The 12,888-nt window shown below is 37.5% G+C and overlaps 1 protein-coding gene across 32 annotated transcripts in view; it reads left to right on the top strand.

Annotated features, from left to right (window-relative positions):
- EPB41 (erythrocyte membrane protein band 4.1) overlaps nucleotides 1–12,888 on the top strand; it is a 205,563-nt gene that overhangs the window by 74,971 nt on the left and 117,704 nt on the right. For 21 of the 32 annotated variants that reach the window (XM_049711689.1, XM_049711648.1, XM_049711625.1 and 18 more), the window contains exons 2-3: nucleotides 6,022–6,479; nucleotides 10,223–10,435. In XM_049711689.1, the coding sequence (XP_049567646.1) occupies nucleotides 6,022–6,479; nucleotides 10,223–10,435 (671 nt within the window). Of the gene's footprint in view, nucleotides 1–6,004; nucleotides 6,480–10,222; nucleotides 10,436–12,888 lie in introns of those variants that run through there. The other 11 variants (XM_033422362.2, XM_033422359.2, XM_049711696.1 and 8 more) reach the window with 1 other exon arrangement.

Raw genomic sequence — 12,888 nt, 5'->3', positions numbered from 1 at the left:
AGATGCCCAGGAGTGGAATTGCTGGATCATATGGTAGCTCTATTTTTAGTTTTTTAAGGAACATCTATACTGTTTTCCATAGTGGCTGCACCAATTTACATTCCCACCAACAGTGTAGGAGGGTTCCAGATAGGGTTTTCTTTAGCAGAGAACAGTGGGGTAGAAATACCAAGATTTGGAAAGACAGACACTATACTGGGAATTTACAATAGAATCACCAGCTTGTAGTATATTAATAGTTTCATTAAAACATGGGCTTACTTCTATGATCTGAGGCAAAAATTTTAACCTCCCAGAACATGTTTATTGATATTTATCTGGGAAATGAAAACACCTGCCTTATAGAATGGTTCTAAGATAACATGGTAAAGTGTGTAGAATAATGTATGGTGTTTAGTAGGTACTTAATAAAAGTAGCTACTATTATTATTATTTCAGTTAGAATTAATTTTAAATGGCAACTAATCTAACCTTATTTCCTTCTACTTCCCTTTTGTAGCCCTATATCACCCAGTCTGGACTACTTGCTAATTCTTGAATAGCTACAGTATTGTACTAATGCCAGTTCAGTCCCTTATCTGGAATTTCATTTGTCCTTTACACTTTAGGTTGTTTTGTATTGACATCTTATACTCATCCTTCAAAGCATAACTTAAAAAGCGACCTTTCCACATGGCCTTTTGTGATCACTCTAGTTGAAAGTACTTACTTTGTACTTCTCTAGTGCTTAACTGGTTCCACTCATGAGGCCCTGTCTGATTAAGCACCAGGTACTGCCTTGTGTTTTAGTAATTTGTATATATGTCTTATCTCCTTAAGAATTGTATATTATCCTTTTTGGGTCCCTCTCAAATAGCTGAGCCAAAACCTTATACATAATTAGCACCCAGTAAACACTGATAGATGTTCAGTGAGCTAATTTGAGGAGTATTACCAAAAATTAAATTATTAAATTTTATCCCTAAATGGTGATTGTAAGGGAAATTTTCTTAGTGGTGCCAAACTGTAGTGTTTTTTATTTTGTTTTTTTTTTTTGCGGTACGCGGGCCTCTCACTGTTGTGGCCTCTCCCGTTGCGGAGCACAGACTCCGGACGCGCAGGCTCAGCGGCCATGGCTCACGGGCCCAGCCGCTCCGCGGCATGTGGGATCTTCCCGGACCGGGGCACGAACCCATGTCCCCTGCATCGGCAGGCGGACTCTCATCCACAGTGCCACCAGGGAAACCCGTAGTGTTTTGTTTTTTTTTTTACCAAGTTTTCCACTTAAACATTAGTGGATAACTGACCATAGTAATGTTAGAAAGAGATACAAAAAAGTTGAAAGATATCATCTGGCCCTTGCAATCTGCTCAGTATCAGGTTTTTAAAGCTCTGATTTGCCTGAAGTCAACAGATGTACACTGTTAAAACAAGTGTATCTTTGATACCAGATGGGGTATAATTCCTAGGGTTTGGAGGATTAGGATTGAGATGGAATGGCTTTGTCTTCATGGCTGTGCTGATTTTTTTTTTTTTTTTAAATCAGAAGACCTCTTTCTGACATTAAGTAAATAGATACCTCCTTTTGGATTTTGGATCCAGAATGAAAAATAGTCTCATTTACAAAGGAAGGGCCTGTTTGTAGAGCATTTATCCTGTCTTTGCTGCTTGACTTCTTTGTGCCTTTTTTTCTGGTTACCCATCCTATCTTTTGTAAGGTGGAGAACTTGGCTGCATGTGTAACAGATTTGTCAGGATGAGTTTATTTGAGCTTTTAGTAAATGGCCCATAGGATTTTTTTCTTTTTGCTATTTATTTTTTGTTTATTTCTGATCAGTCTCAGAGTTAACTGGGGATACTTGCCTGATTTATCAGTTTCATTTTTTATATCCCCCATCCACCCCACCTCCTGTTGCTCTTGTGACTCTTACTAAATGCATTGCTACCCATGTGTGCACATGGCTGGAAAGAACATACATGAAAACTGCCCTTAATAATTCATTTTTATCTGTTTTTCCTTGCATAGACTGAATTGTAGCATATCTGCTGAATCTGCATTGTCTTATTTCCTGGTTGTTTTCTTGCATTTATATTACCTGAGGTTGGTTTCTATATGTTCTGGGAGAACTTGTTTGCCCTTCTGCTTGTTCCTTATATTGTGTTCTCATCTCTTTTTCACTTGTATTCAGCTTGTTTTTTACATATGTCCAGGTATGTGGCAAAATGTATTGGTTTTGCACTGATAGATGTTATTCTTTAATTCTTAATTCATATGACTGGATCATTCCTTCCTAAATGTGGCAAAGAGAGCATATCAATAGAGATACACAGAAACTGACTCTAGGCAAGTGTCACTGCTGCATAGACAACTTGAAATTGCCACAGATCTGTGGTTAAAAATTTCAATTAACTTTTGATTAAGCACCAAACGAGTTCTAAAAAAACATTAATCGTCAGCTTCCACATTTAATAATATGTTGCATTCTTTGCTTCATTCATTTTTTAAAAATTTATTTTATTTATTATTGTTATTAAAACTTTTGGCTGTGTTGGGTCTTTGTTGCTGTGTGCGGGCTTTCTCTAGTTGTGGTGAGCGGGGGCTACCCTTTGTTGCAGTGCGTGGGCTTCTGACTGCAGTGGCTTCTCTTGTTGCGGAGCATGGGATCTAGGTGCACAGGCCTCAGTAGGTGTGGCACGCAGGCTCAGTAATTGTGGCTCTTGGGCTCTAGAGCGCAGGCTCAGTAGTTGTGACCCATGGGCTTAGTTGCTCCACAGCATGTGGGATCTTCCCAGACCAGGGCTCAAACCCGTGTCCCCTGAATTGACAGACGGATTCTTAACCACTGAGCCACCAGGGAAGCCCATGCTTCATTCATTAATTCAGCAAGCATTTGTTGAGCATTTGTGTGTCAAGTATTTCTCACTGTTCATATTCCACTTTCTGAAAGTAGCTTTTTGCCATCTTTGTTTCTCAGGCATTTTGAGTATGTTTCCAAAGAAATAATGATTTTCTCTGCCTTGCTACTCAAAGTGTGGTCAGTGGGCCGGCAGCAGTGACAACATCCGGGAGCTTGTTAGAAATGCAGAGTCTCAGGCCCCATTCCAGACCTGCAGAATAAGAATCTATATTTTAACAAGATTACTGGGTGATTCGATGCACATTAAAATTTAACAAGCATACAGATTGTTACCATCTGTGTGTGTGTATTTTTTAAACAACTGAGTACTCATTCAGCTACTTTCTTAGAGATGACACCCTTTCATGTGAAAGCAATTATAGGAATATCCTTAGAAGATCTTTTTTCTTTTTTCAATGATAAGAAAATATTGAAAACACAAGAAAAATACTCTTTATTTACTGAAAGGTACAAGTACAAGGTTGTTAGAAGTAAGGTTTGAGTGATTTTCATATCTGCTAAAATGTTCCCAAATGATTTGTAATTTTTTAATGGATCTTTATGAGACCTTGTTGTAAAGTCTGTTGTATAGGAAAATTTTAATATAGAAATGGTTTCTGTGTCTTTTCAGGAAGGTGAATAATAAAGTCATATCCAAAATCCATGGAAAATAGTGCTCAGTTCTCAGCCTGTCCTCTGTTTATTTTTGCAAAGGAAGTATGAAGTAAATTGGTGGTCTCAAATCAAATCATTACTCTTTTAGAATAGCTGGTGGTTTGATATCCAAGTTTTCTTTCTGGGTCAAGTTTGATTACTTAGAGATTAAAGAAAAAGAATTTTGGAAAAATCAATTGCCTACTCCTAATATAAGGAGGAATTGAAAACAAGCTTATTTCTTTTAAGTACAAGTGTACCTCACTCAAGGGTAGCAAATTCAGAATGTGTATTGGTTGGTAAATGTTTAAGTGATGTTATAAAGACTGAATTGTATATTTTATTAGTGCAGAATAATTTTGATGACTTAATCGATGAGACTAGAAAATATGCTTTTGTAAATATTTTTATTGCTTAAAATATTTTTAATGCTCAAAATAAAATAATTTAAGTAGATCAGCAGTAAGAGCTCACATAAAGGCTTTTCCTTTTATTAATATACCTTTATTTATTTCAATACCACTTATAGTGGTTTGTCACCTACTAGCAGTGTGACCTTGGGCCAATTACTTTCTGAGTTTCAGTTTCCTCAACTATGAGGTTAAGCAATTCCTCTTTCCCTTTCAGGGTTGTTGAAAGGCTTAATTTAAATAATGTAGATAATATCCCTTACCCGGGGCCTGACACGGAAATAGCTCTCAGTACCATTAACTTCCTTCCGTAGTTTTCACTGTTTTGTTCCATTTACACATAATTATTTAGATTTCACTCATATTGTAAATAAGAGTTCTCTTAAATTTTCTTTCATTATACTGGTTAAAGTTGAATCAAGAATATAAACTCCATGATGACAGAGACCTTATTTGTTTTGTTTTGTTTACTGTTGTATCCCAGGCACCTAGCATAGGACCTATGCATTTGAAGTAAATTTACTCGAATAATTTAGAGAACACCTTTGCAGTTTTTATTTGTCAGGTATATTCAATTGAAATTAATTTATTCAACAGACTTTTATTAATACGTATAATGTGCCAGGGACCATTCTGTCCTCATGGAACTTACATTTTAGCTGGGGGAATGGAAGATAATAAACAAAAAAGTTAACATATTCGTAAATAATAATAAGTACAGTAGGTGCTGTGAGGCCATCTGGAGGAGTAAGGGCCATTATTTTAGATAGGGTGTGTATGGGAGGGCTTTCTAAAGAGGTGACATCTGAGCAGAGGTAGTAATGAGGAGAGGGCCATCTTTCAAATATCTAGGAGAAGAACATCATAGGCTGAGAGAACAGCAAGTGTAAAGGGCCTGAGGAGGGAATGAGCTAAATATGGTTCATTAATTCGGATTGTTAAATCCAAATGAAATTACTTTATCTAAATAGTATGGAGCAGAAGCAGAGACAATGTAAATGCTGCTTTTTGAGTGGAGTACTTTTAGGTATAGCAGTGAATCAAAGTGTAAGGCCATCAGTAGTCAAATTGCTCAAAAGTTCCCTTGTGTGTTGGTTATCCTGTAGTAAACTAGGTGTGACATTGCTCTTTGCCATTATTATGTGGCTTAACTAATAATACTGGGAGTTTTGAGATCAGGAGGCTAGAAACCAACAAGTTTGAAATATGTGAGGTCTACAGCCTGCCTTCTCCTCTCTTATACTTGAATCAACATTTGCTTTCTAAATTTTTCTTCTCTATTTTGTTTCTTTTTCTCTATTATTTCTCTGGTTTCCTCTGTTGTAATAGTTCACTGCTACTCTTAAAAATGATGAGCATTCAAAATCATATTTGTCAGAAGGAAGAAAGGTCTTAAAGAACTTAAAGTTGTATTCTTCTGCAAGAGGCTGTAATTTACTGTTGTAACACGAAAACCTAAGGAATTCTTTTGTGATTATTTTAACTGTATACTTGTCATTGCTGTTGTCAAGTCTGATAACAAATGAACAGAATTCTACATTTCTGTTCTTAATATGAAGTCTATGCATTCTGAGAAATATAAAGAAATAGAATAATAAAGAGTTGGGGAACCTTTTAATCCCATTATCTCTTGGGGTGTAGAGAATTTTGCATATAATTCCTGCAAATCTAGCACCTGAAGACTGATACCCTCAAAGGACAGTGTATAAATAACATCTTTTTTTTTAGGAAGGATAAAAATGTATTTGCTATGTCCAGTTCTGAGCTTTGAATTTAAAATATGATACATTTCACTAAGGTGGCTTCAGAGGGTACTATTTTAAGCTAATTTCTCTATGTCATAACTTTAGCAAGTCAAGGCATTAATAATTTATCCAGGATGTATAGGTAAGATATTTTTGTGCTTTAATGGAAAGTCTTATGTTTAATGGACTGGAGTACTGTCTGTTGCTGATTAAATACCTAAAAATATTAATTCTTGCACACTTGACCTAAGTGAGGGTTTTGCCTTCAGTAATGTGTTTTGCTTCTAAGAGCTCCCCTTTTCCATCTTCTTTTTAATAGCAACGTCATGACAACAGAGAAGAGTTTAGTGGCTGAGGCTGAAAATCCACAGCAGCAACAACAGAAGGAAGAGGGTGAGGGAGCCACAAACTCGGGTCAACAGGAAACTCAGCTGGAAGAGGCTCCTCAAGCAGCAGCCGAGGGAGATAATCAGTGTGAGCAGAAGCTGAAAACATCCAATGGAGACACTCCAACACATGAAGATTTGACCAAGAACAAGGAGCGGACATCAGAAAACAGGGGCCTGTCACGGCTGTTCTCCTCATTTCTCAAAAGGCCTAAATCTCAGGTCTCTGAGGAGGAAGGCAAAGAAGTAGAGTCAGCGAAAGAGAAAGGTGAAGGTCATAAAGAGATAGAATTTGGAGCCAGTCTTGACGAAGAGATCATTTTAAAGGCCCCGATTGCAGCTCCTGAGCCTGAGCTCAAAACAGACCCATCCTTGGATCTTCATTCATTAAGCAGTGCAGAAACACAGGTAAGGGTGTGCGAATGTGTGGGAGGTGAAGGGAGGTTATACACTTTACTTTTCATTTAAGAACATTTGGTTTTATTTCTTACTAGCCAGTTGTTAGTGATAAGTAACATGATGCTTCAGAGTTTCTGCTCTAAAGAAATTCATGTAGTCAGTGGTAACTTGATTTTTAGAAAGATACTTACACGGCATAAATCAAAGAAAAGAAAATGAAAGAAAAGAAATGTATCAAACGAATTTACATTTTGCTATTTTAATGCAAAAAGTCCAGGATTTTTAATGAGGCGGGGGGGGGGAGGAGAAAGTGAAGTGGTTTAGAGTTTATTTTGGTGGAATTATTAGAAATGGGGTAATTTATCAGCAAACATGGTCCTTTTATGGAAGTCTTTATAAAAGTCATGAGATAGATTCAGACCACCCAGAGGTGTGTGATAAGTTTGAACCGTGTCTGCCTTATCTTTATCATTTTCTCCAACTAGGTCATATTCCCACAGAGTGTAGGATATAGATGAGGAAAGTTAGCTCTTTATATCACCTTTGTAATATATAGTAGTTGGGTGGAGCCTTAATTGTGTCACAGTGTAAACTAAATATGAGTTGTGAATGTGGTCATCTGTCCAAAAATCATGAGAAAATATTAGTACTGTAACTCAAACTATTTTCTAGGAATCCCATTTATTTTCAGGCCTACTGAACTACAAATTAAGAGTTATTTTCAAAGTCTTTTTTTTTCTGAAGCATGTGGGCATTATCTGCATTGTAAAAAATGTAAGTCCTATATGTTTCTATTATAGGTCTCAGGTTTAGGCTATACAGTTTCATTAGACTTAAAAAAATATGTATTTCTAGAATGATTACTTATACATCAAAAGTGCTAAGAGTAAAGTTTAGGATAAAGTTGTTATTGTGTACTTGCTATAGTGAAACAAGGTTGAAAACAAAATTTTATTTATAGTATAATAGTTAAGAATGGAGGCTATGGAATCAGACTAGAGGGTTCAGGTGTAGAGAAGTGACACTTTTGCTTTATCAGTTTTCTCCTCTGTACAATGAGGATAATAATGTTCACCTTATTTGGCCATTATGAGGATTAAAAGAGATAAACGTGTAAAGCTCTTAAGACATTGCCTGACATATTATAAGCACTCAATAAATGTTAGTTATTATTACTTAGTCAATAAACATGAACAGTAAAGGCAGAGAAGCTACATATCTTAATGTCATTAATTTAATTTAATTTTAGGAGTACCAAAAGAGTTAAATTACATTATCTTTCAGGAAGTCTGGTACTTTCAAGAGGTTCTAAATTGCTTTTTTTCTCCTTTGCTTTATGTATGGAAAAATCCATATCTTGTTTTAATTAGCATTTGAATCAGGGCTAGTCTGTTTTGTCTAAAGATCATAACATTTGTACTGAAGTTGAAACAGATGACAAAGTTAATTTTAGATTTAACTAAAATCCCATTCATTGATTTCATAGTAGAATTTCATTTGAGTGGTCCTTTTCTATACCAGATTTTTTAAAAGTGAGTTTGCATTGTAGGACTGCACCAACCTTCATCTAGGGTACCTTGGATTTTTTGGAAGCCATGTGTCATTTTTTAATATTTATTTACTCAACAAATTTACTGAAAACCTGCTGTGTGTGCCAGGTCCTAAGCTGGACATACATTGGTAAATAAGAACTATAATATGGCAAAGAGGTTTAAGATCATGAATTCTGGAGTCAAAGTGGTATGTGACTTACTGACTGTATGATCCTAGGCAAATTAACTTCTCTGGCCTCAGTTTCTTATTTGTCAAGGGGGGATAATAATAGTACCCTCCCCATAGGATTAAATGAGTTCATGTAAGTAATGCTTTTAGAACAGTAAATGACCCATTGTAATTTCTATATAAATGTTTGTTATTATTTTCATTATTATTATTAAATATTATTATTATTGAACAAACATCCCTACTCTTGATAACTTTATAGTCTAATGGAAGAGACAAAAAAAGTTGTAAATACAAATTAATTATGTATTGTAATAAATGTTATGAAGGCAATAAACAGGGTACTAACATGAAGAATACTAGTAGAGTGGGGATAGGCCAGGTAGGATAGCCAGTGAAGGCCTTAATGAAGACGTAACATTTAAGAGGGTCATGAAGGAGGGGAAGGAGACTTGTAGACACCTCCAATATCTAATGCAGGAGGAGCAGGAGCCAAATAATTAAATCCTTTTTCCTAAATGTCAACTACGGTTTTTTTTTTTGCGGTACACGGGCCTGGCCTCTCACTGTCGCGGCCTGTCCCGTTGCGGAGCACAGGCTCTGGATGCGCAGGCGCAGCGGCCATGGCTCACGGGCCCAGCCGCTCCGCGGCATGTGGGATCTTCCCGGACCGGGGCATGAACCCGTGTCCCCCGCATCGGCAGGCGGCCTCTCAACCACTGCACCACCAGGGAAGCCCTCTATATTTCTTTTGAATAGTTGATATTTAATCAATGCTTGTAAAGTAGTACTATCTTTTTACCAGCATCATAATGAAGTTTTTCTTTAACCTTTGAAAATAAAAAACTCTAAAGTGTTTTTGAAATCTGTACTACGTGTTTACTTTTGTCATTCATACTGTGAAAGCAGAGGCTTATTTTACTGTTTTTTTTTTTTTTTTTGCGGTACGCAGGCCTCTCACTGCTGTGGCCTCTCCCGTTGCGGAGCACAGGCTCCAGACGCGCAGGCCCAGCGGCCATGGCTCACGGGCCCAGCCGCTCCGCGGCATGTGGGATCTTCCCGGGCCGGGGCACGAACCCGTGTCCCCTGCATCGGCAGGCGGACTCTCAACCACTGCGCCACCAGGGAAGCCCCAACTACGTATTTTTTTGAAAGAAAAGAATTAGTGAGGTTTAGTTAAGAACCTTTCAGCAATTTTATTGTGACGAAAGTGAGTAAGTGTATGCCAAAATGTTGTTTCACTTACCTGTATTACTTTGGGGTGACTTAATGATTGCCCTAGGACATCCAGATTTCAATCTGTCTCTTGCTTCTTTGAATCTTCTTTGCATTTATCATGGTTGATACCTGGTAAAAATGAGTTAATTGGTATTTACAGTTGTTAGCCTACTATACATATGTTGCCTTATTCTCTGAAAAGGTCCCAAGAACCCCTCTTAACCATTCAAAAAAATTTATGGGTTTTTTTTGTTTTTGGGCCACGCCTCGAGGCCTGTGGGATCTTAGTTCCCCGACCAGGGACTGAACCTGGGCCCTTGGCAGTGAGAGCGTGGAGTCTTAACCACCGGGCCACCAGGGAATTCCCCATTCATAAAATTTAGATTGCATGACAAATCACAACTCGTTTTGCAATTCATAAGGCTACCTCGCTAAAATTGAGGAGCATGGGGCAAAGATGTTTAAGTTTTAATAGGTTTTAATAATAGGCAATGGTATAGTCAGGGAGAAAATATAGTGCTGAGAGCAACAGATTGCTGTCCTCTGGTTTACCTGAAACCTTCATTTATTGATTTGAAAGATGGGATTTTACCTTCTATCATAAAGTTTTGAGAATAGCAGAGTCTGTGGATCTTTTGGGAGATCATAATATCTTTTACAGAAAAATAATCTTAATATCACTTGTATTTGTTTTAACAGTTTTTCTTCTTCAGTTAGTGCTTTTATTGGTAGCAATATTATAGGCAAAAGTGTATACTGCATGTTTTGTGAAATGTCTTTGTTACTGACTTGGTGATGTCATGGGTATGTAGCCTGCTCAGGAAGAACACAGAGAAGATCCCGATTTTCAGACTGAGGAAGGAGGAGGACTGGAAGACTGCTCTAAAACAGAAGTAAAAGAAGAAAGTCCTGAGTCAGTAGCAGAAAGAGAATTAAAAGCTTCCCAGAAATCGATCAGAAGACACAGAAACATGCATTGCAAGGTTTCTTTGTTGGATGACACAGTTTATGAATGTGTTGTGGAGGTGAGCGCATTTCAATCTCAAGTGGTTAAAACTCTTACAAACTGTTTCATGTAGGGTTGGGTAAGTGGTGCCGTGGCCTAAGACCCAGTATAATGAATATTTCTATGGACTGAAATATTAATAGTGATTTTCTGGAGGTGGAGGTGTGGAAGGATTATGAGTGAGTCTTATTTTCTTCTCCAGCTTTTTCTGTATCTGCCAAATCTTGTGAATTGAGCATGTGTTACTTTTATAATCCAAAATAATTTTGTTTAAGAAAAAAATTGGTTTGTTATTTATAGAGTGATCTTCCATGACTAGATTTCCCAGGATAGCCTCAATTTCTAGGTCTAGCAGTACCCATAATTGTATTTATAAAAAAAAAAAAATTTACTATCTGTTCATTTCTGCTCTCCCAGATCTAAACCTTAATGAGCTTTATTTAATGTATTTCTTTAGCTCCATGAGATAGTATATAAAAAACTTAAATTAAGTAATCCCATTTATTAAAATTCTCTATTATTTCCAGAAAGAATAAATAATTGAATCAAGATTGAATAAAAATGTCAGAGTTGTTCCAGTTATTCTTTTGCTTCTTCAAGACAAGTTAAAAGTCCTTAAAAATCTATCAGCTTTTTTTTTTTTTTTTTTTTTTTGCGGTACGCGGGCCTCTCACTGCTGTGGCCTCTCCCGTTGCGGAGGCTCAGCGGCCATGGCCCACGGGCCCAGCCGCTCTGCGGCATGTGGGATCCTCCCAGACCGGGGCACGAACCTGCGTCCCCTGCATCGGCAGGCGGACTCTCAACCGCTGCACCACCAGAGAAGCCCTATCAGCTATTTTTTTAACTAGAGCAGTAATTGCCAATTACGATATGCTTGATAAAAAGCAATTGTGATGATTACTAATAATAGCCTTTTGATAAAACATATAATTCACATATGCTTGTATCTTAGGTGTGTAAAAAATTATTTTGAAATTGAATTATTTATATGCAAATATATCAAAACACAAATAAGTAGTCTAAAATATTATGCTGTGTTTATTAATAGGAATTCTCTCTCCAAGTTTTGAAATAGAAATCAAGAAAAATACACTGTTGCATTTTTAAAATAGTTACTACACCTGGTAACTGGAGAAGACCTAGGGTCTGCTCTTGCTGCTTCTCACCACTAGCTAGTCTAGAGATGGGGAAAGCTATTCCACACTCATTCTTCCCATTCAGACCAAAATCTAGATATGGGTCCCTTATATCTGAAACATTTGGGGGCAGATGTGTTTCAGAATTCAGAATATTTTGGGTTTTAGAATTCAGAATATTTTGGGTTTTAGAAAAGCAACAAGTACATATCCTGCAAATTTCATAATATTCCCAGCAGAGTGTGTAGCAGTAGGTACATTATCAAACACATTATTTCTATGGTAAAATATATGAAGATTCACTCTAAGTTGGATAAATAAAGATAAAATATAGCCCATAACAGTTCAGGTCAGAATTTGCCTTCAGATGAGCTTTGAACAAAAACAAAATAAACAAGCCCAACCTTTTACTTTTTAGAACTTCTGAATTTTGGAATTATAAATAAGGGAGTAGGGACCTGTATGTGAAGAATTCCCTAATCATCTCTGTCATGTAGAGTGAAAACATAGAAGGGAGAAAATGAAGAAAATGATATAATGTAGATGGGATAAGTCTATAAATGAGTTAACATCTATGTGAATTACTAATAGTCATTAAAAATAGCTCAGCTCAGACATGTCTCTCGAAGGACATGTCATGTATATGTGCCAAAAAATGATTTCTAATTTTTTGGAAGTTTTTTTTTTTTTTTTTTTTTGGCGGTACGCGGGCCTCTCACTGTTGTGGCCTCTCCTGCTGCGAAGCACAGGCTCCGGACGCGCAGGCTCAGCGGCCACGGCTCACGGGCCCAGCCGCTCCGCAGCATGTGGGATCTTCCCGGACCGGGGCACGAACCCGTGTCCCCTGCATCGGCAGGCGGACTCTCAACCACTGCGCCACCAGGGAAGCCCTTGGAAGTTTTAAAAAATGTATTTCTCAGAAGACATTAGCAAGTTTAATTTTTTTTATTATTTAAAAATGTTTTTATTATTATTTTTTAAAAAATAAATTTATTTATTTATTTTTGGCTGCATTGGGTCTTCATTGCTCTGTGCGGGCTTTCTCTAGCTGCAGCGAGCAGGGGCTGTATTCGTTGCAGTGCGCAGGCTTCTCATTGCTGCACCTTCTCTTGTTGCGGAGCACGGGCTCTAGGCGCACGGGCTTCAGTAGTTGTGGGGTGCAGGCTTAGTAGTTGTGGCTCACGGGCTTAGTTGCTCCACAGCATGTGGGATCTTCCCGGACTGGGGCTTGAACCCGTGTCCCCTGCATTGGCAGGTGGATTCTTAACCACTGAGCCACCAGGGAAGTCCAGCATGTTTAATTTTTTTCAACAATTCCAGTAGTTAGGTAGGACAG

Source organism: Orcinus orca, chromosome 1 (assembly GCF_937001465.1).
Source record: "Orcinus orca chromosome 1, mOrcOrc1.1, whole genome shotgun sequence".
NCBI classification, from domain to species: domain Eukaryota; kingdom Metazoa; phylum Chordata; class Mammalia; order Artiodactyla; family Delphinidae; genus Orcinus; species Orcinus orca.
Note: the sequence above shows the minus strand (reverse complement) of the source record. Positions and strands in the feature narration are given on the sequence as shown.